The sequence below is a fragment of the Podarcis bocagei genome (assembly GCF_964188305.1).
Source record: "Podarcis bocagei genome assembly, chromosome: W".
Lineage (NCBI taxonomy): Eukaryota > Metazoa > Chordata > Lepidosauria > Squamata > Lacertidae > Podarcis > Podarcis bocagei.
This window is the reverse complement of record NC_138131.1, coordinates 32,096,894-32,114,099: the sequence shown is the minus strand read 5'-3', so window position 1 is coordinate 32,114,099 and position 17,206 is coordinate 32,096,894. Positions and strand designations below refer to the sequence as shown.

The 17,206-nt window shown below is 42.2% G+C and overlaps 2 protein-coding genes and 1 long non-coding RNA gene across 8 annotated transcripts in view; 2 read left to right on the top strand and 1 right to left on the bottom strand.

Annotated features, from left to right (window-relative positions):
- LOC308578071 (uncharacterized protein) overlaps positions 1-790 on the bottom strand; it is a gene marked incomplete at its 3' end in the record, with an annotated part of 98,359 nt that extends 97,569 nt beyond the window's left edge. The window contains exon 1 of the mRNA XM_081178355.1: positions 776-790. The remainder of the gene's footprint in view (positions 1-775) is intronic.
- LOC308577910 overlaps positions 1-17,206 on the top strand; it is a 467,797-nt gene that overhangs the window by 134,709 nt on the left and 315,882 nt on the right. The gene's annotated exons all lie outside the window — the stretch shown is intronic.
- The window catches only part of LOC308577893 (receptor-type tyrosine-protein phosphatase epsilon-like), a 90,463-nt gene that overhangs the window by 69,384 nt on the left and 3,873 nt on the right, over positions 1-17,206 (top strand). For 5 of the 6 annotated variants that reach the window (XM_081178261.1, XM_081178260.1, XM_081178264.1 and 2 more), the window contains 11 exons: positions 292-382; positions 2,131-2,207; positions 2,337-2,373; positions 4,780-4,877; positions 6,610-6,729; positions 7,425-7,588; positions 11,643-11,778; positions 13,702-13,851; positions 15,299-15,392; positions 15,626-15,702; positions 17,059-17,193. In XM_081178261.1, the coding sequence (XP_081034387.1) occupies positions 292-382; positions 2,131-2,207; positions 2,337-2,373; positions 4,780-4,877; positions 6,610-6,729; positions 7,425-7,588; positions 11,643-11,778; positions 13,702-13,851; positions 15,299-15,392; positions 15,626-15,702; positions 17,059-17,193 (1,179 nt within the window). The remainder of the gene's footprint in view (positions 1-291; positions 383-2,130; positions 2,208-2,336; positions 2,374-4,779; positions 4,878-6,609; positions 6,730-7,424; positions 7,589-11,642; positions 11,779-13,701; positions 13,852-15,298; positions 15,393-15,625; positions 15,703-17,058; positions 17,194-17,206) is intronic. The other variant, XM_081178262.1, reaches the window with a different exon arrangement.

Sequence of the window (17,206 nt, the reverse complement as noted above, 5' to 3'; positions counted from 1 at the left end):
ATAATCTCGTTCATTTTCAATGTTTATGCTTCAGTTCTTAATGGCATGGTCACTACATGAGTCATTTTGAGATTGTTATTTCAAGTTGCCAGTGCAAACAACAAACACACATCTTTCTTTGAAACTGGAACTTATTCCTGGGGTTGATGGATTCAAAGAATTTTGTTAACCTTTTCATGTGGGCATTATTGAGCTCCATGGGATACAACTGTTTTACTTAAACCATCTCCTCTATGTAACTACTCACTATAGTATGCTGTTTTGAACTGACACTACATATTTTTCCTGTAGTCATTACCTCCTGGATATATGCAAGGAACACTTGAGATGGCAAATAAAGAGGAAAACAGAGAAAAGAACAGATATCCCAACATACTACCTTGTAAGTATTAATGATTTGTTGATTTATTATAAATAATAAGGTTTATATTAGGAAGGACCAAATTCTTATTAAAGTAATAGTGTTTTCCATGCAAGTACCCATCTTAATTTGTTGCAGAAAGAAACAACTGTATTGTGGCATCTAAAGGCTACAAGCTTTAGCCCTAGCTTTTATCGACTAGAGTCTCCTTCAACAGATCCATGCATTGGTACTATTCTCAGTTGGCAGATACAAATGCGCATGGATAAAGTGAAAAATAGTAAACATTTCGGCCAAATGACCAAGATGTACAGTGACTGTTGTGTGTTAAGCTTAAACGTATTTACAGTGGAGACCTGTCCCATTTTGCTACCTGAGGCAAAACAGGAATTGCCTCCTCTCCCCCTCCTCCACTTCCGCCATCACCACTCCCACCTCTCACCAAACTTGGTGGAAGCCAGGGCACTCCTCAAAGTGTTGCCACTTGCTTGGCAATGTCACATGCCAGAACACCTCCCTATTGGCGGCACAAGCAGGCGGACGGAGCTCTTGCACTTCTGCCACCTGAGGTGGACTCTTCACCCCCATCATGGGTGGGCTCTGTATATTTAAGATAATCACATTGACAATTCACAACACTGATAACATGGTTTTTTCTAACCTTTGCTAAACATATATAACTGGGGAGGTAACCATTATGGTTTGATTATGGTCTAAATAAATGGACTCAAACTTCCTGAGTTCTCCTTCAGCTTTGTCCTTGTTGGTAGGTGATACCAGGATGACAATCGTTGCTTTGATTTCTTTCTTGCCCTTCATCATAAGGCCTCAGATGACCTGCAGCAATTTAAAAGTACAATATTAAAATCAATTTAAAATAAATTACAGTCAAGAGAATAGGGTGACTGCACATGAATGAATGAGTTCCTGTTGGTGTTTATCTGATGCCATTAGGTCCTGTAACAGTTTTGCCTGAGTGCATTTGGGGACAGAGCTGGTATCAGGGTTTGTAGCAGTGCCCTGTCCCAGGGCTTCTGTCTGTCCGTTAGGCTGGGTCACCTTTTTACACGAGGGGCTGAATGTAAACAAGGGAAGGCCTGTCACCCCAGGCCTGTGAGAGAGAAATATAATTGTTTAGGATGGCTGTACATCACTGATGATACATTGGCATGGTTTTAGCTGGTTGCTGCTGGAGGCAACAGTAATAGCATCAGCCATATTAAGGCTGTTCATATGCTGATCCCGGACAAGTATCACTTCTAACCTGCCCTTCTTCTGTCTGCGTAAGACAAACAGGTCAGTCTCTACATGAAAATTATAAATGGACAAATATTTGACAATAGAAATGGCTGCATTCCGAAACAGTGAGATGGTATTTTAGTCTTAGATGAAAACTTAATGTTAATATTCTTTGAGAAAGGAACTTTAAAAGTGGACCGCGGAGTAAAACTGCTGAAGTAGAATTCATCAGTAAATTTGATTTTGTTTCATGGTCTCATTAATGGTTTTTGTTTTGTTTTGTGTTTATTATGTATTCTCATTTTGCATTTTTGTGTTGTGAACTGTCCTGGGATACTCGGATGAAGGGTGGTATACAAATTTAATAAATCAAATGGTGTCGCTATTGGCTTAAGGTATTCATCAGGCAGAATAATGTTTTTAGAGTTTGTTTTGTTGCTGAGAAGAAAACAATGTGTTTCAGAAGGTTGTCAGCACTGTATCTATATTTGCCAAAGGAGCTTCTAATTGTGTATGTTTGTTCTTTACAGACGACCATTCCAGGGTAGTTTTAACGCAAATAGGTGGACTTCAGTGTTCAGATTACATCAATGCTTCATATATAGATGTAAGTGAATAGATTTCTTTTTAAATTACTTTTTAAATTTGTTAAGCAAGCAGCACATTGACAGTTTTGAAATTCATATTGTAAGAGCGTAAGTTTAAAAGACAACTGTGTACATTTTTTCCCCTCCAGGGCTACAAGGAAAAGAATAAATTTATAGCAGCTCAAGGTATCTCCATTACAGTGGTGCCTCGCAAGACGAAATTAATTCGTTCCGCAATTCCCTTCGTCTTGCGGTTTTTTCGTCTTGCGATGCACGGTTTCCCATAGGAATGCATTGAAAATCAATTAATGCGTTCCTAGGGAAACCGACTTCAGACCAGGTCCGGGGACAGTCTGTCCCCGGACCTCTTCTGAAGGCTGGGGGGGGGGACAAGGGCTTTTCTTCCCACCCCCAGCATTTTAAAAAACCCCGGGACAGCGGAGGACTTCTCCGCTGTCCGGGGCGATCTTAAAATGCTGGCGGGCGGCATTTTAAAATCGCCCCGGGACAGCGGAGGACTTCTCCGCTGTCCGGGGCGATTTAAAAGCCCCTGGGAAGGCAGGCAGGGGGGACAAAGACTTTTGCCCCCCGCAAGCCTTCAGAAGAGGTCCTGGACCTCTTCTGAAGGCTGGCGGGGGCGAAAGTCTTTGCTCCCCCCGCCTGCCTTCAAAAGCTGTCCGCCCAAGGCTTCGCGGACCTCTGCCGGCATGCCGAAGCCTGCGCGCGCTGACATTAGCGCGCGCAGGCTTCGCGGAGCGCTCCGCCAGCAGCGGCACCGCTGCCGCTGCTGGCGGCGACTTGCCCGCAAGCCGAAGCCTGCGCGCGCTAATGTCAGCGCGTGCAGGCTTCGCGGAGCGCTCCGCCAGCAGCGGCACCGCTGCCTTTGCTGGCGGAGACTTGCCCGCAGGCGGAAGCCTGCGCGCGCTAATGTCAGCGCGTGCAGGCTTCGCGGAGCGCTCCGCCAGCAGCGGCACCGCTGCCGCTGCTGGCGGAGACTTGCCCGCATGCCGAAGCCTGCGCGCGCTGACATTAGCCCGCGCAGGCTTCGCGGAGTGCTCCGCCAACAGCGGCAGCGGTGCCGCTGCTGGCGGAGACTTGCCGGCATGCCTCTCCTGCCTTCAAAAGCCGTCCGGGATAGCGGGAAGCGCTTCCCTGCTATCCCGGACTGCTTTTAAAATGCTGGCGCTGGGGAGCAAAGCCTTTCGGCCCCCGCCAGCCTTCCTGGACCTCTTCTGAAGGGGGGGGGAAGGCTTTGCTCCCCACCGCTAGCATTTAAAAGAGGTCCCTGGAGATTTCCCTATGGGCTTTCGTCTTGCGAAGCAAGCCCATAGGGAAATTCGTTTTGCGAAGCGCCTCCAAAACGGAAAACCCTTTCGTCTAGCGGGTTTTCCGTCTTGCGAGGCGTTCGTCTTGCGGGGTACCACTGTATTTCATCCATTTCTCTTTTTAAATGTTTTGCTTTAAACATCTGCATGTACAAAGCAATTTCAGCAAATGTGTTCTTCAGAATTTACCCTTATGCTTAGGCAGTCAGATTTTAAAGAGCTTTTTGAATACAGCTTTGGCTTTATACCCCACTCTGCATGTTCACACATTCCTTAGAGAAAAGGGAGGGTAGGTGAGTAGCCCTGCTCCAGGCATTTAGCCTTGGACTGTTTCTATGCCATCCATTGCAGCTGGCATGCTAACTCAGAACTCAGAACCCAGACTTGAAGGATGGGCTGCTCAAGACATGGACTAAGCACTTAGTGCAATTTCATCCATTTCTCCAAATTACATCAACAGGCAGCCAGGCCCAAGGCTGAGCCCTATATAGCACATCGGGAAAAGGTGTGAGCAGCCAGGCAACAGTAGTGAGAAATTAACCACCACTTTGCCAACCTTCCACATGAGGAATTACATCTTCTACAAAGTCCCTGCCTTGTCCCATCTCCTGCTGGTGCTCCAGTTGTGTGAGAAGTTGCCATCTAGAAGCACCCCAAGTCAAAATGAAAGGGAGATTTTGGACAATGAAAGATAGCATGGTCACAATGACATCATTCCTCTTATGTAATATCTCTATTTTGTGAGAAATGCTATTTTTTAATAAGCTGCATTAAGATGCATAGCTCCGCTTTAAACATACAGTAAATATGGGAAGCACATGGATTTGTTATCAGACCATTTCCATCTAATGAAAGTGCAGCCTTGTCCTCTATGAAGTTACCCATTACATCATATTTGGAGGCCCTACACTGAGTGCCCTATCTTCTGAGATTAGACAGGACCTTTGCTGCCTCTTTGGATAGCCTGTCTACATTTGTATGCATGACACATATGCTAGCATTGTTTAGGTGCTAGATGAAGACAGATTTATTTGCCTGGGCTTTTGTTTGACAATTTTGCTTCTGGGCAGCATTGCTACTGCTTTAGTATTTATTGTGGAATTATTTGGTTGGTTTTAAATCTTGTGAACTGCTTTGAACATTATTATCGATGAGATATTTTTAAATAAAGGAAATAAATATTTTTACCCTTTTCCTTTTTAACAGTACAGTAGTATTGTTTGTGGTCATCATAGTTTTTGATTAAATAGCTGTGTTGTATGTGTAGGCCCTAAACAAGACACTGTAAATGATTTCTGGAGGATGATATGGGAACAAAAGTCTGCAACTATTGTCATGTTAACAAATGTGAAAGAGAGAAAAGAGGTAGGACACATTTTGAAAATATTTCCCCTCATACTGTTTGGAGTTTTCCCATAACTCACAAGACTGTTACTAATGTTACCACTTCCTGTTCCGAGTTTTTTAATAAGTCTGGGGTTTCTGACACAATCGTTGCAGCATGCTGGCTTAACTAAACTTTCTTTACTTCTGAGCAAATAATTGGTGACTAACTGAGAAACTTAATGGTGTCTGTGTGTCATTTCTGAATCATGTTTTCAGTCAAATGTGAATGTTCGGGCTTTAGCCCTGGTTTATGGCAGTTGTGAATTACCTTTAGAGATACAGTCATACCTCGGGTTACAGACGCTTCAAGTTGCGTTTTTTCGGGTTGCAGACCGCCGAAACCCAGAAGCACTGAAACGGGTTACTTCTGGGTTTCAGTGGTCGCGCATGTGCAGAAGTGCTAATTCACGCTTTGCGCATGCGCAGAAGCTCCGAATTGCAACTCGCGTGCGCAGACGCGTCACTGCGGGTTGCAAACGTGCATCCCGCACAGATCACATTCACAACCCGAGCGTCCACTGCACATAGTTTTCATTGGTAGGAAAATATGTATTATTTATTCTGCATATATTTTCCACCTGGGAATATACACTTGCATAGGGTTAGGAAAACGTCTTTTAAGATAGTAATTTGTGTAAGAAGTCAAGAAGAGGCTGCTGGATCAGGCCAATGGCCCATCTAGCATCCTGTTCCCACAGTGGCCAGTCAGATGCCTGTGGGAAACCTTCAAGCAGGACTTGAACGCAAGAACACTCTTCCCTCCTGCAATTTCCAGCAACTGGTATTCAGAAACATTACTGCCTCCAGTGTTGTGGGCACAGCATAGTTATTATGACTAGTAGCCATGTGTTGTGGGGGGCAGGAATGGCTGAGAATTGTTTGACTGCATTTTTCTCTTCCCTAATCCACTGCCAAATTTCGTTATCTTTCCTGGAATGCTAGATGGACTTTCAGGCTCCAGCTTACCTTCCAGCCCAATTACTAGTTCCTAGAATAAAACTGATTTCATAAAATACAATATGAAATTTCCCAGCACATCTGCAGCAGGGTAGAAGATGATGGCTGGAGCGTATTCGTGTGCATATTCATTTCCTGTTGTGCTTTTTAGGTAGCTAATTACAAGTGAATAAGGTGTGTTTGGAAAGCAGAAAATTATAATAGTAATAATTTTTAAATTTATATCCCACTCTTCCTCCCAAAGAGCCCAAGGTGGCAAACCCAAGCAGTAAGACAAGAAAAACATCTAAAGGCAATTCCAATACAGATGCTAACAAAATAAATATATCTCGGTCACTGAGAAGCATGCAACTTTTATTGCTCAAGGATGACCTCTCCTGGCATTCATAGAGAAATGTTGACAGAGTTCTCAACAATTCTCTCATTGTATGCAGTATAGATTTTTAAAAGAATGTCATGTAACCATTGGCTACAAATGGCTCTGGATTGAAATTATTGCATCCTGCAACCTGGAGAAACGGGCTTTTAGAAATCATAGGGGGGTGAAGTCATACCTTAATGAATTTTTGGTCCTATTATATTTCATAACTCACTATTAATATAGTTAGGCGGTGTCAGTTTCAGTTTTAGAATTTTAAAAAGCATACTTTAAATAGACTCAAAATAATTGTACAGCTTTATAGTACAGCTCAGTTATTTGAGGGGCATATATTGCAGCTTGAAGTGACTGTGTGTGTTCTTTACATTTGCACAGGACAAGTGTTTCCAGTACTGGCCTGATCAGGGATGCTGGACTTATGGAAACATCCGAGTTTCTGTGGAGGACTGTATAGTTCTTGTGGATTATACTATTCGGAAGTTTTGTATTCAGTCAGTAAGTTATAGACCCCATTTAATATTTCTCATAACTGGAAAACATTCCTGATCTATTTTTAACCTCTAAAATACGTACTTGGAATTGTCTGTTTTTGTTGAGTGAAAACTGTTTTTGTCAGATGAAAACTTAGCTCTACTCAATACTTACATTTTATTAAACTGTGCCCGAAGTGAGATTTCATTTGGCATTCTGCATGTAGTTTTTGTTTTCATCTTGCCATTAAACACCGAAGGCTCTAGTAGCTCTCTGTTCTCTGAAGCTTCTTTTGGGAGCGAAGTGTCTCTAGCTCCAATTGGGGTAAATCGTTCCCCATCCACTTGCCAGTCTCAGGCCAGGGGTGCTTACAGGTTAAGGTGTCCCCACAATAACTCTTGCTGAAAGAAGGGGAAATGTGGGTGCATGAATACTAAGTTCTAAGTGAGCACAACATGCAAGGTCATGGAATATGCTTATGACTTACAAAGTGAGGCCACTAAGGCACATGCTTTAATTTGCAGTTTCTATGCTTTTTGCTGGCAGCTGAGTGACTCTGTAATTCTCTTTATATACTGAACATTTTAAATTAATTCTTAGTCTAGGCTGCTATTGCTGATGTCTGAAGAGGGAGGGATCGGTCACACTAACTGGATTGTTTGCTGATTTTAGCCAAAGAAATCAATGGTCATACTCATATTCTGTTTCTGGCTCTCTAGCAGGTTTCTGATGGCTGCAAAGCTCCCAGGCTTGTGACACAGCTTCATTTCACCAGCTGGCCTGATTTTGGAGTGCCTTTCACACCTATTGGAATGCTCAAATTCCTAAAGAAAGTAAAATCATTGAATCCTGCACATGCTGGACCAATTGTGGTTCACTGCAGGTATGTGTATGTATAAATATGCAGGTACACACACATACCCATGAAAACTTACCTTGGGGTGGCCTAACAGGAAGTGGGCAAAATCAATTTTTGCGTGCTTAAGCAACAAGTGTCTCCTTAATGTGGGCTTTTCCTACTAGGGTCTCTGAGAAAAAGCAGAACAAGCCAACATCAGAACTAGTATCAGGAAACTGGCTTCTTCTTGATGATGATTATTATCCGTATTGTATCACCTGTGAAAAAAAAGCAAAGGTTTCTCCTTAGTTATTCATCAGCAGGGATTAATTTGTCCCCTTTTCCATTTTGAGAGACGGACCATTTGTTGTGACTTATGCCAAGATAAGCTTGTGCAAATCTCCCTTCAGGAATCTTTTTTACAATTTTAAAAATAGCCCATCGTTCAAAACTTTACTATCAGCATAAATATATTCATAAAGTACCAGCAGTTTTCTAGGTTAAGAAAACAATACAGTCACTGCCGCAAGCTTAGATATGGCACAGAAGTGAAAAAGGATAGCGATGGAACAGGAAAAGGAACAAGCTCTTTGTAGTAATGTAGTTGTATTCTTAGCAGTCTATGTAGCTACCAGTACCATGAAGGAGGTAGGGGAAGGCAGTTTGAGTCTGATGGAGGAGGAAGCATGGGTGATTCATGCATTCTTAAAACACACTTGAAAGTAATCAACGCCCAATCAAAATATAAAAATGCTCTTTGTACAACTTGTACCAGGATGCTTAGAAGAAGTGGTATCGCTGATAAACTTTTTTGTGTGTATATATAATAAATGGGAAAGGGTCTAAGGAAATAAGTTATGATTTAGAAAGCTGGAATATGACATCACAAGAACAACAAACCGAAATAAAATAATAGGATACCAGAGGAACATTTATGCCTAGCACAGGATGCCAGGCCCTTTTCCTCTGAAAGGAAGGCTGAAAATCATTTGAGTTATCATTAATCAGAAGCAACCATGCTCCCTCTAGTGGTTGTGCTATTAAACACTAGGCCAGTGTTTCCCAACCGGTGTTCAGCGGCACACTAGTGTGCCGCGAGACGTTGCCTGGTGTGCCGTGGGAGGGAGGCGGGCGAGTCGGGCGGCGAGAGGCGGGGCGGCGGCGGCGAGGAGAGGCCGCCCAGCGCGGGGCTCTCGCCGTCTGCCTGCCTGGCTGCCTGCGTGGCGCTGACGTCACGGGGCTGTAACGTGCCCCACATAGGCACACGCGGGGCGGCGAGCGAGCGAGCTCCCACATCCCATCGCCGCTCGCTTCGGCCGGCCTACTGGGCTGTCGCAGGCGGAAGGCCTGCGCATGCGCGATGTTTTCGCGCCTTCGGGATTCCCTTCACGCCTTCCTCCTCCCGGGTCCTTGAGAGCGCGGGAAGCGGCAGCGCGAGACCGGCCGTTGAGCCTGGCAGGTATTGCGCTTGCCAAGGCAGTCATGCAGATCATCCTTTATTATCCTTTTTAAAAGTTGCATGTGGGATTGTGGCATTGTGCAAAATGCATGAATAAATCTTTCATGGAAATGGGCAGTGACACAAATCCGTAGTCATCCAGGAGGTTCTGTAAAGCAGGCAGCAGTTGGGCTTGTTTGGGCGGACAGTCTCTTCCCATACTATGAAAGAAAATGGATAGTCAGCACAAGGAAAGCCAAGGCCAGGTGAAATAAGGATCACCTGGGAAATACAGAGAACTGGACTATCAGGAAATTATTGAAATCCTAATCACAAAGAGTTTGAACAGTGTCCCACATAACCTTTGTGGAGCTTTAAATAGATTTTATTTTATTTTATTTTATTTTATTTATTGCAATGCATTGCATTGCAAACCACTCTGTGGGTATTTCTTTATCCCGAAAGGCAGCCTAAATACTTTAATAAATAATAAATCAATTCATTATAAATGAAATTGAATTTAGATTCACAGTATAAGCACAATTTAAATCAGACTCATGCCAGCTACATTACTGCCCTGGAGATGTTTGGGTTGAAAGGCTGAATACTAATTCAATTAACAACGCCAACAACAACCTTTTTACAGGCATATGTCAAGGGCTCAGCACCTCCTTTTAAGTATTTGAATCTGTTACGTTTACATGGATATTTCCCCAGCTTCTAATAACATTTGCTCTCTTCTCTCATAGGATTTTCTCATAGGATTTACTTTCTTTGTGTTTATTTGATTCCTATTAAAGAGAATTATTTTATATATAGTCAATATAGGCACAGAGTTAATTTTTTAAACATTTTCTAATGGTGGTGTGCCTCGAGATTTTTTTCATGAAACAAGTGTGCCTTTGCCCAAAAAAGGTTGGGAAACACTGCACTAGGACAGTATTTTAGCATTTCACAGTAAATCAATACTGTACATTTTTATATCTAATGTTCATATTGGTGTCAAAATGGTATTTTAGAATTCAATTCAGTATACAGTGTTACCTCAGAAGTCGAACGGAATTGTTCTGGAAGTCCGTTTGACTTCCAAAACGTTTGGAAACCAAGGCACGGCTTCCGATTGGCTGCAGAAAGTGCCTGCAGCCAATCGGAAGCCGCGTCAGATGTTCGGGTTCCAAAGACCGTTCACAAACCGGAACACTCACTTCCGGGTTTGCAGCGTTTGGAAGCCAAAACATTCGACTCGCAAGGCATTCGGGATCCTAGGTAAGACTGTATTTAGCTCTTTATAAGGCCAGCATAGTTGCTAGTTAAAAATAAAAGGTGAGTCTCAAGTTCAAGATCCTAAAGTAGTTAACTTGAGGATGTGCAAAGTGTGTCTTAAAGTGAAAAGAGTGGGTGGAGGAGGGAGCCCTTGTCTTACCTCCTGATTTCCCCTCCTTAGCCCATCCCATGGGATAATTTTCCACACAGATACCGAAGTGAGTCCAGCTGCTAGAAGAACAGCAGCTGAAGGATGGCTCTACGTGGAAGAGCAGAAAGCAGCAGGGAGGTTTCAGTAGCCCCTGCCTACGCAGCCGTTTTGTCACTGTAAATTGTACTACAATATGTGTGATCGCAGCACACTTGCAATTAAAGGCACAGTGAACCCCACATTATGTAATTTGGCCATAAGCAGCAGGAAGTAGATTCAATATTACTTATGGGTATGGTCCAATGGTTACTTGAATCTGAGCTACTTTGGGTTTCTATCCCAACTTAGATTTATTTATGTTCATTCAGACTTCTTGCTGTGAGTCAATGCGAAGTAGCCCTGGACAAAGAATGAAACCCTGTTGCCTTGGGACCTTTGCAAAAAGACTGTCTCACAACTGGGCAGGATTCCCAGTACGTTTCCGAGCACAATTCAAAGTGTTGGTGCTGACCTTTAAAGCCCTAAACGGCCTTGGCCCAGTATACCTGAAGGAGCGTCTCCACCCCCATCATTCTACCCGGATACTGAGGTCCACCACTGAGGGCCTTCTGGCGGTTCCCTCATTGTGAGAAGCCAAGTTACAGGGAACCAGGCAGAGGGCCTTCTCGGTAGTGGCACCCTCCCTGTGGAATACCCTCCCACCAGATGTCAAAGAGAACAACAACTACCATACTTTTAGAAGACATCTGAAGGCAGCCTTGTTTAGGGAAGCTTTTAATGTTTGATGTATTACAGTATTTTAATATTTTTTGGAAGCCGCCCAGCCAGATGGGCAGGGTATAAATAATAAATTATTGTTATTGTTATTGTTATTCCAGGTTGCGAGAAAGCCTTTGAGCATGCAGCCATATTTGCAAAGGACCCATACATGTTTTTTACATAAACACGGAGGGTGGGATTGCTTGGCGATCCCTACTCCTGTGTTGTTAAGACGGAAGCATTGCCTAAATAGGGGGTCCTGTCTCACAATAAACTAAATGCAGGAGATGTTGATACTGCCACTAAACGTAGTGGAGAGAGTCTGCTCTGACCTGTCATAGTGCTTGCAATATAAGTAAGGAAGACAAAGAAAATCAGAAATATTGGGAGTAAGACTTCAGAAGAAGGATTGCCAAGTCCAAAAAAGTTACTGCAATATGTTTCATCATTTTCCTCCTAATTCCTGTTGCGTTTCCTTTCTTCTTAAGTGCTGGTGTGGGTCGTACAGGCACATTCATAGTAATCGATGCTATGATTGACATGATGCATGTCGAGCAAAAAGTTGACGTTTTTGAGTTTGTGGCAAGAATCCGCAATCAACGCCAACAAATGGTTCAGACCGATGTAAGTAAATAAAATACACCTTATGTCAAATTTATCAATCTTTTCAGCTTAAAAGATGACAGAATGACTCAGCCAATTGGAGGGAGGTGTTGGCCAACATTTTCTGCCCTCACCCATGAAAAACATTACACCTTTTGTCACTTGTGAGTAGGAGCAGGAAAATGTTTGCACCCTGGGAATTCACCTGTGCTCCCTTACCAAAAAAGAAGTACTTCTTTCCTGTCTTGATCTGCTGTTCCTTTAATACTAAATCAGCTTTGCTTGTCCTCAGTGACATTGTCACTTGGCTAATCATGGTTGGCTATGTGATGACATCCAATCCAATCCAAATCTTTATTATGGTCATAGACCAGCATCTAGTTCATCTATGTAATGACATCATTATTCCAAAGCAGACAAGACCTATTTTTTAAAAAAGTGTGCCAAAGCAGCAGCCAATTAGAGCAACAAATTGTGGGGCCAGGGATAGTGGAAATTAAGGCAGATAGTGGAAGTTCTCCACAGCGAACTCAGTCAATCCACAGGGGTCAACTCGCCATCCAGGGATCAGCCGCACAATGAAGTTTCCCACAAAGAGCTCAGTGCATGGCCCAATCCATTAGAGTTGATCAGGCAGCCCATCTGCTGGGCAGTAAGTCCAGCCCTGCTTTCTGCAGGGACAGGCTGCGTGACTGAGTTCACCACGCGGCAGTCAGTCATGCAGCCACGCATTTACCTGCCCTCACCTGACCATGTTTGACATCGAGTAGGAGGCAGGTTGAGCACGGTTTGAGGAACGTCCTTGTGGGCTTAAATTCAGCCCACAGCAGGAGGTTCACCACCCTGGCCTCTATGATACACGGGTAGTGGGGTGTTCCTAGTTAGTGTAGACCAGGGATAGCCAATGCCCTCCGGATGTTGTTGGGACTGCAGCCCTGGTCATTTGCCATGCTGGCTAAGGCTGATGGGTACTGTAGTTCAGGGACATCTGGACGGCACCATGTTGACTACCCCTGATGTAAACAATACTGGGCTAGTCTGACATAGTATAAGAGAACTTTCTAAGTTCCAGAGATACAAAACATCTGTATTAATCCTCTTGCCCTGAAAAGCTTCAATTCTTGCACCTTAGCACAGTCTTATTTTTCGCCATATTTAGTCTCTGTTTTCTTTTCTTTTTTTAAAGGTGTGATTCATTATTTGTGTTCTAAATGGCTCTTTGTGATTCTAGAATGCTTTTATGGAGTGTGAGCTGTTAATTTATTCTGAAGGATGAAGCTTCTCTGTAGTTTAATGTTGTTTTACCTCTCCAGACAAATCACTAGCTGAAACCAAGATTCTTCCTTTCCTTTACCGTTTGTGGTTTGTCACCAAAATTCCTAAATGCCATAAGGATGAATTATTACATATGGATAAGATACATTTTATCATTATGGGAATAAACTTAGGTCAAGCTCATGCTTTTTCTAGCCTTTTGTGTGGCCAGAAAAAGGGGATAGTAGGTTTCACTTCAACTTTTGTTGAACTGCCTTAGGATGATTAATCAAAATTCAAACAAACTGTGATTAATCTCCAAGCCTTGGTTTTTGAATCTGGATTGTTTCAATAAACCATATATTAGCCACATTTTAGGATTTTGATGTAATGCTGAGCTTGGGTTAATTGAAAATGGAAGTGAAAACTTCCAAGCTCCTTCCAAGCTCCGGTGGATGAGAGAGGGATAAGCCTAGACTTGTTCCTTTACAGTAAACTGTATTTTATTGGCTTATTCAATCATAACGTATGTGTAAGTTTTTTACCTACCACTCGTAAAGGCAACAGTTACATTTCTGACTACTGTATAAAAGTGTATGAGATAGCTTGAGGTTATTCATATCATATATTATATGCGATTAGTAATATTTAAAGTGTCCTGGCTTATAAAATGGCTTACGTTCTTTACAGATGCAGTATTCCTTCATTTATCAAGCCTTACTTGAATACTACCTCTATGGTGACACAGAACTAGATGTGTCCTCCTTAGAAAAGCACCTGCAGCCATCGCACAATGCAGCACCAAATCTTGTCAAACTAGGGCTAGAAGAAGAGTTTAAAGTAAGTATTAAATAAAATTTTACAAAGATTTCAGGCTCACACTTAAAAGAAATAGTTTCTTACTCTGATTTTTAAAAGGTTAATCATCTTAGAGTATTGGGTTGGGTATTTTTTAGATAAAGAAACTTCACCTGAATTAGAATTTGGTGATAACAGTCATATTATGCATAGCATATATAATATGTCTGGAGTTATGAATATAGTGAAGTAAAGTTTTAAGGCTAACACCAGTTATACTTTCTCGACTTAACTGTATCTCAAACCATTCTTTTGCATTTTGAGATCTGCTGAATTTGCAAATATGAACAAAAGTAATTGTCCCTTCTACTTTTGGAAGTTTTTTAATGTTACATTCATACATACATTTGCGGTATAACATCAATGTTCAGCTTTCCTGTATTGCAGGAGGTTGGACTAGATGACCCACAGGATCTCTTCCAACTTTACAATTCTATGATTCTGTGTGTAATACTTATTGTTTAATATGTACATACTACCTTTATTTTTTTAACTTACTTTACTTAAATTTAATATACCACGCTTTATCCATAGATCCCAGGGCAATGTACAATATTAAAAAGATAACTTACATAGCATATTTAAAAAAAATAAAAAACCACAGAAAAATCATAATAACAGTCTCTCCACATATAAAAAGCCATAGAATATTTAATGGCCAAAGGCTTGGGTTAAAGAGGAATGTTTTTGCCTGGTACCTAAAGACATGTAACGATGGCACCAAGCAAGCCTCTCTGGGGAGAGCTTTTCACAAATGGGGAGCCACCACAAAAAAGGCCTGTTCTCATGTTGTGAGCCTCTGAACCTTTTGGGGAGGGGAGGGACAAAGAAAAGGCCCTCCAAACACAGGGGCTGGGTAGGTCCATATAGGGAGAGGCGGTCCTTAAGGTCCTGAGGTCCTGAGCCGCTTAAGGCTTCATAGGTCAGCACCAACATTTTAAAATGGGCCTAGAAACCAATTGGCAGCAAGTGCTGTTGGGCAAGGATTAGCGCTATATGCTCAGCTTGTCTTGCCCCAGTGAGAACTTGGCAACTGAATTTTACATCAGCTGAAGTTTCCAAACTGTCTTCAGAGGCAGCCCCATGTATAACACATTGCAGTAATCTAACCTAGAAACAAGTAATACATACAAGCTACTAGAAATTGAACTGTACATATCACTCTTTCTAGCTACATACCTTGCCTGCAGAAAACAAAAGCAGTGTGTCTTAGTTTCCAGGTTTTAAAAAATTGCTTTCCATATAGGTGTAACATAAAAGAACACAGGTGAAGGTTTATGTGGTTTGGGATCAGGTGAATCAACTAGAAATCTCTAAAAGGAACAGAATATCATGAAATTTTGATGTGTACCTGTTAGCCATTTTTGGTATTCTGTGTTTTTATACAGTAATCTACAAAGTCCTAGCCCAATTTCTCTTTTTGCTGTAGAAATTAACAAATGTTCGAATAATGAAAGAAAACATGAGAACTGGTAATCTGCCCGCAAATATGAAGAAAGCCAGAGTTATCCAAATCATCCCATGTAAGATACTAATTTTCCTCTTTGTAAAAACCGAAATACTTGTATTTATCCAAATTAGTAGTGTACGGTTATGTTACACATTCAACAGCAGGTGGCACTGCTAGGCTGAAGTACAAAGATATATCGTAAACTTGATTCTACGAAAGCCTGAAGCTTCATATCTTTATTGTATTATTGACTATAAAATGCTAAGTATTCTAAGAAACCTAATATGTGGTGTTTTTGTATTTTAGATGACTTTAACAGAGTGATTCTTTCAATGAAAAGAGGTCAGGAGTATACGGATTATATCAATGCTTCCTTCATAGACGTAAGTGTTTCTGTGTATGTGGAATATGTGTAGTACTGATTTTTACAAGTCTTTTCAGCAGTCAACTTTGTTTTCGACTAGCAGGCAACATGGTTGCACATGTGCCTTTATCATTACCACATGAGCTATATTGAAGAGTAACTTGAGAATTTTCAAAAAGAATCAAATTATCAACATCATAAAAAGTATGGCTTTGCACTTAAAATGTCAACAGAGAGAGACAAACCTCCCTGCTCTCCTTGTTCCTTAAGAGAAAACAGAAATTGAGGTCCCCACCTGCAGCGAAGCATTTTCTAGCTATCAAATAAGAATTTTCCTCTTCTCCACTTCTTCCAAATACAGTTCAGCTGCCTGAACAGTATTTACTCCTTCATGGTCTCAGTCGTAGGGTTCATCTCTATATACACACTGCCATCTTTTTTCTCTTGACCCTTAGATTTTTATTTTATTTTCTAATACTTTAATACAGTCCTCAAGGGAAGCTTAATAAGTCAGTTAATGAACCCGGTTAAATTCCCACAGTCTTTCCAGTGCCACCTAATTACATTTTCAGACACCTGGTGGATTGTCCATTGGCTTTTTCTCTCTTGTGGTGTGTGTGTGTGTGTGTGTGTGTGTGTGTGTGTGTGTGCGTGCGCCTACAGGGCTTGCATGAAAGTCTGTCTCGCAGGAGGTGGGTGGTGAGAAGCACCTGGCTCCTTCTCTCACTCTGAAGGACCCCATTTGCCCGTTCTCAGAGGCCTCACAGAAGTCTCACATGGGTGGCAGCAGTAAACACAACCATGCAAGGCTTCTTCAGGGCTGACTTGGCAGCCAGGGGGCCAGGTGGAGTATCAGTTCATCATGCCCACATGAGGCAGCCACCTGAGATTATTGCCTGAATTCAGATCATGAATGGCAGCTGGTGTGGTGTAGGGGTTAGAGCAGGGGTAGGCGACCTGAGGCCTGTGGGCCAGATGTGACCCAATTGCCTTCTCAATCCGGCCTGCGGACGGTCCAGGAATCAGCATGTTTTTAGTAGAATGTGTTCTTTTATTTAAAATGCATCTCTGGGTTATTTGTGGGGCATAGGAATTCGTTCATGATTGCAATGCAATGCAATGCAATGCAATGCAATATAAATCTTGTGTTTTTCTATTCCTGAACTGGTTTCCCTCTTCTTCCATTGTATGTAAGGGACTAACTACAGTTTTCTGGATTTGTGGCTCATTCTGGAGCTTTCTGAAAAGAATAGTTTGTTCTAATATTTCTGATATTTCTAGTTAGTCTAGAATCACTTTTAGGTTGCCTGGAGTTAAAAAATTGAAATCACCGAGGCATCAGGTAATCGTTGCATGTATTTTTTTTACTGTGAAGGGCTATCGCCAGAAGGATTACTTCATTGCAACACAAGGACCTCTTCCTCACACTGTGGAAGACTTCTGGCGAATGGTGTGGGAATGGAAATGCCACACAATTGTAATGCTCACCGAAGTTCTCGAAAGGGAGCAGGTATGACCACTTT